At 35.8% G+C, this 13,317-nt stretch overlaps 1 protein-coding gene across 1 annotated transcript; it reads left to right on the top strand.

Annotated features, from left to right (window-relative positions):
* The first annotated feature begins 4,357 nt into the window (after positions 1-4,357).
* Positions 4,358-11,428, top strand: LOC132556100 (uncharacterized). Its single transcript, XM_060220487.1, has 4 exons — positions 4,358-4,378; positions 6,970-7,054; positions 9,293-9,596; positions 10,852-11,428. The coding sequence occupies exons 2-4, from the start codon at positions 6,991-6,993 to the stop codon at positions 11,087-11,089; spliced, it is 606 nt and encodes a 201-aa protein (XP_060076470.1). The 5' UTR covers positions 4,358-4,378; positions 6,970-6,990; the 3' UTR covers positions 11,090-11,428.
* Positions 11,429-13,317: the final 1,889 nt, after the last annotated feature.

The following is a 13,317-nucleotide window of genomic DNA, read 5'->3' as shown; positions in this document are numbered from 1 at the left end:
AAGTCAACGGTTTCCGTATTTCTGATAAACTGAAACGGAACGTGAAGTTTCATTGGAAATATGCAACGTCTAGCAACCATATAATTATGAAAAGTAAAACAGAAACCGATCGTCAGATCAAGCGACAGCTGTTGTTATATGCTGACGCTGACCATAGCCGTCCGACATGTTGTTTGTAATCGGTCACCAAGTGTGTGAATTTGATGTTAGAGTTATCTCCCTTCAACTTGGGTGCATTTGACTAAGTCCTTTGCACTTACTCCTACTGGGCGTTACCCCTTTGTCACCGGTACATAAGATATATATCATTTGTAATGTAATACATGGTATCCAAGTGTACTTTATTATGAAATGTACATAATAAACTATTTATCCAGCAATACACAAATCCTGTCGTGTTCAATACCAAGTATTATACAGTACAAACTATACAGTGTAATACACCAACCCTGTCGTGTTCAATACCAAGTATTATACAATACAAACAATATAGACAGTGTAATACACCAACCCTGTCGTGTCCAATACCAAGTATTATACAATACAAACTATAAAGACAGTATAATACACCAACCCTCTCGTGTTCAATACCAAGTATTATACAATACAAACTATACAGTGTAATACACCAACCCTGTCGTGTTTAATATCAAGTAGTATGCAATACAAACTATACAGTGTAATATTACATCAACCCTGTCATGTTCAATACCAAGTATTATACAATACAAACTATACAGTGTAATACACCAACCCTATCGTGTTCAATACCAAGTATTATACAATACAAACTATACAGTGTACTACACCAACCCTGTCGTATTCAATATCAAGTATTATGCAACACAAACTATACATCGTAAAACACCAACCCTGTCGTGTTCAATACCAAGTATTATACAATACAAACTATACAAACAGTGTAATACACCAACCCTATCGTGTTCAATACCAAGTATTATACAATACAAACTATACAGACAGTGTAATACAACAACCCTGTCGTGTTCAATACCAAGTATTATACAATATAAACTATACAGACAGTGTAATACACCAACCCTGTCGTGTTCAATACCAAGTATTATACAATACAAACTATACAGACAGTGTAATACACCAACCCTGTCGTGTTCAATACCAAGTATTATACAATACAAACAATATAGACAGTGTAATACACCAACCCTGTCGTGTTCAATACCAAGTATTATACAATACAAACTATACAGTGTAATTCACCAACCCTGTCGTGTTCAATACCAAGTATTATACAATACAAACTATACAGTGTAATACACCAACCCTGTCGTGTTTAATATCAAGTAGTATGCAATACAAACTATACAGTGTAATATTACATCAACCCTGTCATGTTCAATACCAAGTATTATACAATACAAACTATACAGACAGTGTAATACACCAACCCTGTCGTGTCCAATACCAAGTATTATACAATACAAACAATAACGACAGTGTAATACACCAACCCTGTCGTGTCCAATACCAAGTATTATACAATACAAACTATAACGACAGTGTAATACACCAACCCTGTAGTGTTCAATATCAAGTATTATACAATACAAACTATATAGTGTAATACACCAACCCTGTCGTGTTCAATACCAAGTATTATACAATACAAACTATACAGACAGTGTAATACTTCTACTCTGTCGTGTTCAATACCAAGTATTATACAATATAAACTATACAGTGTAATACACAAACACTGTCGTGTTCAATACCAAGTATTATACAATACAAACTATATATTGTAATACACCAACCCTGTCGTGTTCAATAACAAGTATTATACAATACAAACTATACAGACAGTGTAATACACCAACCCTGTCGTGTTCAATACCAAGTATTATACAATACAAACTATACAGACAGTGTAATACAACAACCCTGTCGTGTTCAATACCAAATATTATACAATATAAACTATACAGTGTAATACACAAACACTGTCGTGTTCAATACCAAGTATTATACAATACAAACTATATATTGTAATACACCAACCCTGTCGTGTTCAATAACAAGTATTATACAATACAAACTATACAGACAGTGTAATACACCAACCCTGTCGTGTTCAATACCAAGTATTATACAATACAAACTATACAGACAGTGTAATACAACAACCCTGTCGTGTTCAATATCAAGTATTATACAATACAAACTATACAGACAGTGTAATACACCAACTCTGTCGTGTTCAATACCAAGTATTATACAATACAAACTATACAGACAGTGTAATACACCAACCCTGTCGTGTTCAATACCAAATATTATACAATGCAAACTATACAGACAGTGTAATACACCAACCCTGTCGTGTTCAATATCAAGTATTATACAATACAAACTATACAGACAGTGTAATACACCAACCCTGTCGTGTTCAATACCAAGTATTATACAATACAAACTATACAGACAGTGTAATACACCAACCCTGTCGTGTTCAATACCAAGTATTATACAATGCAAACTATACAGACAGTGTAATACACCAACCCTGTCGTGTTCAATACCAAGTATTATACAATACAAACTATACAGACAGTGTAATACACCTACCCTGTCGTGTTCAATACCAAGTATTATACAATACAAACTATACAGACAGTGTAATACACCAACCCTGTCGTGTTCAATATCAAGTATTATACAATACAACCTATATAGTGTAATACACCAACCCTGTCGTGTTCAATACCAAGTATTATACAATACAAACTATACAGTGTAATACACCAACCCTGTCGTGTTCAATACCAAGTATTATACAATACAAACTATACAGTGTAATACACCAACCCTGTCGTGTTCAATACCAAGTATTATACAATACAAACTATATAGTGTAATACACCAACCCTGTCGTGTTCAATACAAAGTATTATACAATACAAACTATACAGACAGTGTAATACACCAACCCTGTCGTGTTCAATACCAAGTATTATACAATACAAACTATACAGACAGTGTAATACACCAACCCTGTCGTGTTCAATACCAAATATTATACAATACAAAATATACAGACAGTGTAATACACCAACCCTGTCGTGTTCAATACCAAGTATTATACAATACAAACTATACAGTGTAATACACCAACCCTGTCGTGTTCAATATCAAGTATTATACAATACAAACTATACAGACAGTGTAATACACCACCCCTGTCGTGTTCAATACCAAGTATTATACAATACAAACTATACAGACAGTGTAATACACCAACCCTGTCGTGTTCAATATCAAGTATTATACAATACAACCTATACAGTGTAATACACCAACCCTGTCGTGTTCAATACCAAGTATTATACAATACAAACTATACAGTGTAATACACCAACCCTGTCGTGTTCAATACCAAGTATTATACAATACAAACTATACAGACAGTGTAATACACCAACCCTGTCGTGTTCAATACCAAGTATTATACAATACAAACTATACAGACAGTGTAATACACCAACCCTCTCGTGTTCAATACCAAGTATTATACAATACAGACTATACAGTGTAATACACCAACCCTGTCGTGTTCAATACCAAGTATTATACAATACAAACTATACAAACAGTGTAATACACCAACCCTGTCGTGTTCAATACCAAGTATTATACAATACAAACTATACAGACAGTGTAATACACCAACCCTGTCGTGTTCAATACCAAGTATTATACAATACAAACTATACAGTGTAATACACCAACCCTGTCGTGTTCAATACCAAGTATTATACAATACAAACTATACAGACAGTGTAATACACCAACCATCTCGTGTTCAATACCAAGTATTATACAATACAAACTATACAGACAGTGTAATACACCAACCATCTCGTGTTCAATACCAAGTATTATACAATACAAACTACCCGTTCCCCTTCAATATCATGTATTATTTCTTGTTATATTACTTGTTAAGAAAATTTACCTGCCTTTTTAAACACATGAAAGGCTGAACTGTACATATAAGAAAAGAATTAGTCAAATCCGTGTGTATTATTGAGAATTATATGTTTTTACAGGAGATAATACCTTATTTAACGATACAACAACATGGTAGGGGATTAATTATATACACCGGAGTCTACAATCTTAGCCAACTTTTTATTTGTTCGGTATAAAGTGTTATAAAGAATTTGGATTTTAATATAGCCGCCCTTTGTTATTGATATATAATGTCCTCGTTCCACTTACGGCCAGTAATGACTCCAAGTTATCGTAAGTAGGTGGTGTGTTTGCCAGACAGTTAATATCTTCATATCAGGTTACATAGTTAAAGATCTCGTGCACCAGCAAACTTCGCCTCATCGACGTGAGTTTTTCCTTTATTTTCCTCTGTTTCCGTGCCTTTTTCTCTATTATCTGTAAGTTTTGTTAGAGTTTATTTTTCAGGAATGTTGGACGTTGTTAGTTGTCAGTTACGAGTCGATGTCTGATATGAGGAGAAGTGTGACTTGTTGTACGAGGGAGTTCAAATGTCCCTTAAGATATGGGTCCGTCCTATTGTCAGGGACCTAACTATGACAGCATAGCATAATGGTTAAATCATTATATGTACGTCTGACAGCGATTTGTTTTATAAACACAACTGATCCCCCGAACATAGTGTATCCACTCGCGAAAGATATTATGTCTAGTTCACTGACCCGTGGTTTGTGTTGGGTGAGTTACTCCGCCATCGTGGGTGTTTAACCTGTCATAGTCGACATATAGTATATTCATATCGTATATCATATTTATCATAACCTGTGCGCTACGATTTGGCCTGAACGGTCTGCCGTGGTTCTGTCGCATTCAGTATTAGTGATGACGACGACGAAATACTTCGACCGGAAGTTATAAGGTTCAACAAAGAATGGTATGTTCACTTTGAAGTGTTAATTTTTCGAGAACCTCATCATTATCTTTTACATGAGTAAGTTTCTGATAGGTTAGCAATTTGTTATATTTTGTTTTTTAAGTTAACGTTTTGTAGAATGTCCGAAGTCTATCGTCACTTTCGTGCCGTTAGTTAGGAACTGAATACATCTAAAACATTTACAGAAATGTGCCACTGAGTTCATATCTATCATATTCTACGGACAGAAATGTGCCACTCAGTTCATATCTATCATATTCTACGGACAGAAATGTACCACTGAGTTCATATCTATCATACTCTACGGACAGAAATGTACCACTCAGTTCATATCTATCATACTCTACGGACAGAAATGTGTCACTCAGTTCATATCTATCATACTCTACAGACAGAAATGTGCCACTCAGTTCATATCTATCATACTCTACGGACAGAAATGTGCCACTCAGTTCATATCTATCATACTCTACAGACAGAAATGTGCCACTCAGTTCATATCTATCATACTCTACGGACAGAAATGTGCCACTCAGTTCATATCTATCATACTCTACGGACAGAAATGTACCACTCAGTTCATATCTATCATACTCTACGGACAGAAATGTGCCACTCAGTTCATATCTATCATACTCTACGGACAGAAATGTGCCACTCAGTTCATATCTATCATACTCTACGGACAGAAATGTGCCACTCAGTTCATATCTATCATACTCTACAGACAGAAATGTGCCACTGAGTTCATATCTATCATACTCTACGGACGGAAATGTGCCACTGAGTTCATATGTATCATACTCTACGGACAGAAACGTGCCACAATATCTATTATACTCTACAGACAGAAATGTGCCACTCAATATCTATCATACTCTACGGACAGAAATGTGCTACTCAATATCTATCATACTCTACGGACAGAAACGTGCCACAATATCTATCATACTCTACAGACAGAAATGTGCCACTCAATATCTATCATACTCTACGGACAGAAATGTGCCACTCAATATCTATCATACTCTACAGACAGAAATGTGCCACTCAATATCTATCATACTGTACGGACAGAAATGTGCCACTCAATATCTATCATACTCTACAGACAGAAATGTGCCACTCAATATCTATCATACTCTACAGACAGAAATGTGCCACTCAATATCTATCATACTCTACGGACAGAAATGTGCCACTGACTTCATATCTATCATACTCTACGGACAGAAATGTGCCACTCAGTTAATATCTATCATACTCTACGGACAGAAATGTGCCACTCAATATCTATCATACTCTACGGACAGAAATGTGCCACTCAGTTCATATCTATCATACTCTACGGACGGAAATGTGCCACAATATCTATCATACTCTACGGACAGAAATGTGCCACTCAGTTAATATCTATCATACTCTACGGACAGAAATGTGCCACAATATCTATCATACTCTACGGACAGAAATGATTCCTTTATATTAGTTGTTTTGTCTGTTGTGAAACAAGTACTCTGTCCACATTCGCCTGTTGTTGGTCAGATATTCACTGCTCTTTAAAAACCCGGGTAATCGTATACCAAGGCTGACTACAGCGATTGGAGTAGATTAATGAGTAACACAAGGGTAATATTTGTATCGATGTGTTCATCAGTTTAATTCCAATTCACTTTGTAACACATCACAGGCTATACTTTCTTCTGTCTAAGTGTTATTCATAAATTACACAGGCAACTATTTTGCCCGAAGTAAAATGTCTCGGCCATTCAGAGCTCCTTCATACGACACCAGTCGTCTCTTTGGTTACAAATGATTCTCGATTTAGTATTAATTTACCGTAGAAATTGATTACGACACTTCTGATATTAAGGACAAGCTTGTACTGATCCATGTGTCAACACGGAAAATCACAATGTGAAATTTGGATTGGTCGAGGCAATGCATGTTGCAATAATTGTTGGGGTGATTAATGATAAGATCGTCATAGAAATGAGTTTTGATATGGAGGAAGATTTTTTGTTTTATGTGTGAACGACTTGTAGCTGTTACAGGAAGATATTGAAATGATACCAAACGGAGAGCGATCAGAAAACACAGCCTTAACAGGACTGGGAAAGGTTAGGAAAGGTAGGCAACATCGAGGACATTCTAATAGTCTTCACAGAAAACAGAAAATTTATAATATGTATCTCCTTATCTGTAAACATAAATTCATTCATTACCTACACAGATATCTCCTTATCTGAACATAAATTCATTCATTACCTACACAGATATCTCCTTACCTGTAAACATAAATTCATTCATTACCCACACAGATATCTCCTTACCTGTAAACATAAATTCATTCATTACCTACACAGATATCGCATTACCTGTAAACATAAATTCATTCATTACCTACACAGATATCTCCTTACCTGAACATAAATTCATTCATTACCTACACAGATATCTCCTTATCTGAACATAAATTCATTCATTACCTACACAGATATCTCCTAACCTGTAAACATAAATTCATTCATTACCTACACAGATATTTCATTACCTGTAAACATAAATTCATTCATTACCTACACAGATGTTTCCTTACCTGTAAACATCAATTCATTCATTACCTACACAGATATCTCCTTAGCTGTAAACATCAATTCATTCATTACCTACACAGATATCTCCTTAGCTGTAAACATAAATTCATTCATTACCTACACAGATATCTCCTTAGCTGTAAACATAAATTCATTCATTACCTACACAGATATCTCCTTACCTGAACATAAATTCATTCATTACCTACACATATATTTCCTTACCTGTAAACATAAATTCATTCATTACCTACACAGATATCTCCTTAGCTGTAAACATCAATTCATTCATTACCTACACAGATATCTCCTTATCTGAACATAAATTCATTCATTACCTACACAGATATCTCCTTAGCTGTAAACATAAATTCATTCATTACCTACACAGATATCTCCTTAGCTGTAAACATCAATTCATTCATTACCTACACAGATATCTCCTTATCTGAACATAAATTCATTCATTACCTACACAGATATCTCCTTACCTGTAAACATAAATTCATTCATTACCTACACAGATATCTCCTTATCTGAACATAAATTCATTCATTACCTACACAGATATCTCCTTATCTGAACATTAATTCATTCATTACCTACACAGATATCTCATTACCTGTAAACATAAATTCATTCATTACCTACACAGATATCTCCTAACCTGTAAACATAAATTCATTCATTACCTACACAGATATCTCCTTAGCTGTAAACATCAATTCATTCATTACCTACACAGATATCTCCTTAGCTGTAAACATAAATTCATTCATTACCTACACAGATATATCCTTAGCTGTAAACATCAATTCATTCATTACCTACACAGATATCTCCTTATCTGAACATAAATTCATTCATTACCTACACAGATATCTCCTTACCTGTAAACATAAATTCATTCATTACCTACACAGATATCTCCTTACCTGAACATAAATTCATTCATTACCTACACAGATATCTCCTTACCTGAACATAAATTCATTCATTACCTACACATATATTTCCTTACCTGTAAACATAAATTCATTCATTACCTACACATATATTTCCTTACCTGTAAACATAAATTCATTCATTACCTACACATATATTTCCTTACCTGTAAACATAAATTCATTCATTACCTACACAGATATCTCCTAACCTGTAAACATAAATTCATTCATTACCTACACAGATATCTCCTTATCTGAACATAAATTCATTCATTACCTACACAGATATCTCCTTACCTGAACATAAATTCATTCATTACCTACACATATATTTCCTTACCTGTAAACATAAATTCATTCATTACCTACACATATATTTCCTTACCTGTAAACATAAATTCATTCATTACCTACACAGATATCTCCTAACCTGTAAACATAAATTCATTCATTACCTACACAGATATCTCCTTATCTGAACATAAATTCATTCATTACCTACACAGATATCTCCTTATCTGAACATAAATTCATTCATTACCTACACAGATATCTCCTTATCTGAACATAAATTCATTCATTACCTACACAGATATCTCCTTACCTGTAAACATAAATTCATTCATTACCTACACAGATGTTTCCTCACCTGTAAACATAAGTTCATTCATTTTTTCCCGTATACATTTTTTTTAAAGTGATGTTTAATGACAAATTTGATATTTTCTACGATTTCAAACAACCTCTTGAAACAAATGACTCTGGAACTTCACTTCATTTACATCAGTTGGAATGTAATATTTTTTGTTTTTGTTTTTCTACAGAAAACAGTGATTTAACACAGCATAAGCTGACAGAAACTCGACCTAAATTGCAAAGATCTCTTACACTCCCTCAATTGGTTTCGAGCCCTGCCCCCTCGCTGAGACGGAAGGAACCACCGACCGAATTCCAGCATCCACTAAGAAGCCCAGCGAGGCGTAGACGTCCATTTGAATCTCGGATAAAGCTACCGACATTTAAAGCATTAAACAGAACGTTTGACCCCATTCCACAGTTCATCGAATCAGATAAAAGGCGGAACTATGCTACCCGGAGTATGGATTTCTGGGAGAGACAAGTAAAAAAGTAAGTAAATGGTGACGTTTAAGTATCACATTTGTCTACAGTGGACGACTTACGTTGGTAAATAGACCTGGTATATATATTCACCAAACTAGCAAACTGTATCAATTTTTCATTAAAGTCATGAAACGGATTCAGGTTTTCTATTTCAATTCTAATTCTATCGTTTGTGTGAGTGTGTGTGTGTGTGAGGGTGTGTGTGTGTGTTTATTTGTGCTTGGGGCGTGGGTTACAGGGTTTGGTATTATTGAAATATGCGATTTTTTCCGATGTACACAAATACAAAAACAGAATGTTCTCAGTATTAGGAGAACCACTACTGTCGTGATATCATCAATTTTTCGAGGAGATATAAAATTTATCTATATAAAGTAATGTGAATAAAAAAAAGCCTGTTGGTACCACGCATACAGATTAACATCATGCACAGAAAAGAACGGAAATAAATTGATAAATACCACAGACTAAAAACAAGCTTTACAAGTCTACACAAAAACCTCAAAACCGTAACGGATTTAGCACGTCCGAATTCTTAAAAGCGATTAGGAATACAGGGACAAAAAGAACACTATTTTCGGGAGCTTTGTTCATGTGACAACCTAGGCTTGCCAGGAAAATCACACTTGGTTTCGTTTTGAAGACGTGTAGAAATCCTGCTTTTGTATTCTATATATATCACAGGAAAAAAATCTTAAACGCGGCGTTTCAAACAATTCATTTCAAAATACACTATTTTAAAGACAGCAAAGTAATTTCGGGTATTACATTTTGTAAGTTGTGATAATCAAATTTGGTTTCCATACCCGTTCAACTAATTGCTTTTACTTAATTTTAGATGATATCATTGTGTATCATGAGAAAGGTAACGTATATTAAACGTATGTGAAACAGATCCACTACACCAGAAGCTTAAGCCCATTAGCCCATTAGCTTCTAAATCTTCGCATGTTTCAGCTTTATTTTTCCTTTTATTTTTTTTCCAACGTAGTTAGTTTTTTAAAACATGAACACCTCTCAATAGGTTGCTTTTATTCGTTGCATGGAATTTTAAATGTAACAGCACCATGTATGTTAATGACACTACATCAACATACACGACTTCAGGAATACAAAATGAGAAATACACCTAAGGTTGGACGATGGGCGTGTCTTTGTCCCAAATGGAACATTTATACGTCACTATGTCTATGTTTTTAATTAACGAGTGATTGGAACTGTTGACACTGTAATGATTTGCATTTCTCTATACCACTTTCAGGGTCGTTCCAGATCGTATCGATTTAGCCATTTCGAACGACTACCAAGCACCTCCCGCAATCTGGGACGATCGAGACCCCTATATCTTCTCATCAAAAAGCTGTTTCTATGACAACAAGAAGTACGTCCCTCATCGAGACTTCAGTATTAACCCAGAATGGACCTCCGAGAGCATGCACGTGTCAGAGTTCTCTCCCGCATACCGCACGTGCCCACTCCGTTACGGGTGGTGTTGTTAACAAAATTTCCTGACATTTGTGAAATACATATAAGTTTTGTATCATTTTGACCGTCAAGTGTATGGCAGCCTCTTCAAAGTTTTTAGCACTTCTAGTGCAAGTGTCTCTCACACAAATTCTAATCAAAATATTTAATCAAAGAGAGGATGCGACGTGTCTGGCAGTGAATACCCAGGAAGCGTTTGACCTAATTCAGTTAATGCCACAGCATATTGTTATGTTTTGTTGCACTTGTTAAAAGCGAAACTCTTTCTCATCTCCAGAACAAAAGCTACATATAACTTGTTATCATATTTATGTTATATACATTAAAATCCGACTTAATGTTATGGAACGTTACCTAGAGTTGTCTTTCTTTGTATAAGATGGCGCATGTCACCTGTAGTAATGACCTGAACACCACTTCATGTTTTATATACACTAAAATCTCAATAAAATCTCCCCATTTATTATGTAAACTAAAACATTCTCGTTTATTATGTAAACTAAAATGTCCTCGTTTATTATGTAAACGAAAATGTCCTCGTTTATTATGTAAACGAAAATGTCCCCATATTTTATGTAAACTAAACTCTCCCCATTAATTATGTAAACTAAACTCTCCCCATTAATTATGTAAACAAAAATCTCCTCGTTTATTATCTAAACTAAAATATCAATAAAATCTCAAAGTCTATTATTTAAACCAAAATGTAACTAAAATCTCAACATTTATTATGTAAATTATAATCTCACTAAAATCTCTCTCGTCATTATGTACACTAAAATCTCTCTCGTCATTATGTACACTAAAATCTCTCTCGTCATTATGTACACTAAAAAACTAATACCTCCCCGTTTATAATGTCAAGTAAAATCTTACAAAAATCTCCCACTTTGTTATATAAACTTAACTCTCCACATTTATTATAAAATTAAAATCCCTTCATTTATTTTGTAAATTTAATTCTCCCCATTTATTATGTTAACCGACAACTCACTAAATTCGCCCAATTTATGACATAAAATAAAATTAAAAAAAACCTATATCAATTTTTCTATTTAATTCTCACATAAATCTGAACAAATATTTATTATATAAAATCTAATCAAACAGTGTCTGAGTGTCGACCTATACACGAGATGTCAGTGGCCTTGGGTCGTGGTATGTAGGACGAGTGTCGACCTATACACGAGATGTCCGTGGCCTTGGGTCGTGGTATGTAGGATGAGTGTCGACCTATACACGAGATGTCAATTGCCTTGGGTCGTGGTATGTAGGATGAGTGTCGACCTATACACGAGATGTCCGTGGCCTTGGGTAGTGGTATGTAGGACAAGTGTCGACCTATACACGAGATGTCCGTGGCCTTGGGTAGTGGTATGTAGGATGAGTGACTGTCCTATACACGAGATGTCCGTGGCCATGGGTGTGGTATGTAGGATGAGTGACTGTCCTATACACGAGATGTCAATGGCCTTGGGTCGTGGTATGTAGGATGAGTGTCGACCTATACACGAGATGTCCGTGGCCTTGGGTAGTAGTATGTAGGATGAGTGTCGACCTATACACGAGATGTCCGTGGCCTTGGGTCGTGGTATGTAGGACGAGTGTCGACCTATACACGAGATGTCCGTGGCCTTGGGTAGTGGTATGTAGGATGAGTGTCGAAATGTCCGTGGCCTTGGGTCGTGGTATGTAGGATGAGTGTCGACCTATACATGAGATGTCCGTGGCCTTGGGTAGTAGTATGTAGGATGACTGTGCTATACACGAGATGTCCGTGGCCTTGGGTCGTGATATGTAGGATGAGTGTCGACCTATAAGCGAGATGTCCGTGGCCTTGGGTCGTGGTATGCAGGATGAATGACTATCCTATACACGAGATGTCCGTGGCCTTGGGTCGTGGTATGTAGGATGACTGTCCTATACACAAGATGTCCGTGGCCTTGGGTCGTGATATGTAGGATGAGTGTCGACCTATAAGCGAGATGTCCGTGGCCTTGGGTCGTGGTATGTAGGATGAATGACTGTCCTATACACGAGATGTCCGTGGCTTTGGGTCGTGGTATGTAGGATGAGTGACTGTCCTATACACGAGATGTCCGTGAGTCTTGGGAAGTGGTATGTAGGATGACTGTCCTATACACGAGATGTCCGTGGCATTGAGTCGTGGTATGTAGGATGAATGACTGTCCTATACACGAGATGTCCGTGGCCTTGGGTCGTGGTATGTAGGATGAGTGTC

Source organism: Ylistrum balloti, unplaced genomic scaffold (genome assembly GCF_031769215.1).
Source record: "Ylistrum balloti isolate Yb309-2 unplaced genomic scaffold, AGI_CSIRO_Ybal_v1 Utg370544, whole genome shotgun sequence".
NCBI classification, from domain to species: domain Eukaryota; kingdom Metazoa; phylum Mollusca; class Bivalvia; order Pectinida; family Pectinidae; genus Ylistrum; species Ylistrum balloti.
This window is presented reverse-complemented; position numbering and strand designations above follow the sequence as displayed.

Excerpts from the sequence above, each read along its gene's own strand:
- LOC132556100 (XM_060220487.1), top strand. The coding sequence starts at position 6,991 with ATGATACCAAACGGAGAGCGATCAGAAAACACAGCCTTAACAGGACTG. Across the intron at positions 7,055-9,292 it reads ACTGGGAAAGGTTAGGAAAG|AAAACAGTGATTTAACACAG; the intron begins GTAGGCAACATC and ends GTTTTTCTACAG. Across the intron at positions 9,597-10,851 it reads TGGGAGAGACAAGTAAAAAA|GGTCGTTCCAGATCGTATCG; the intron begins GTAAGTAAATGG and ends TACCACTTTCAG.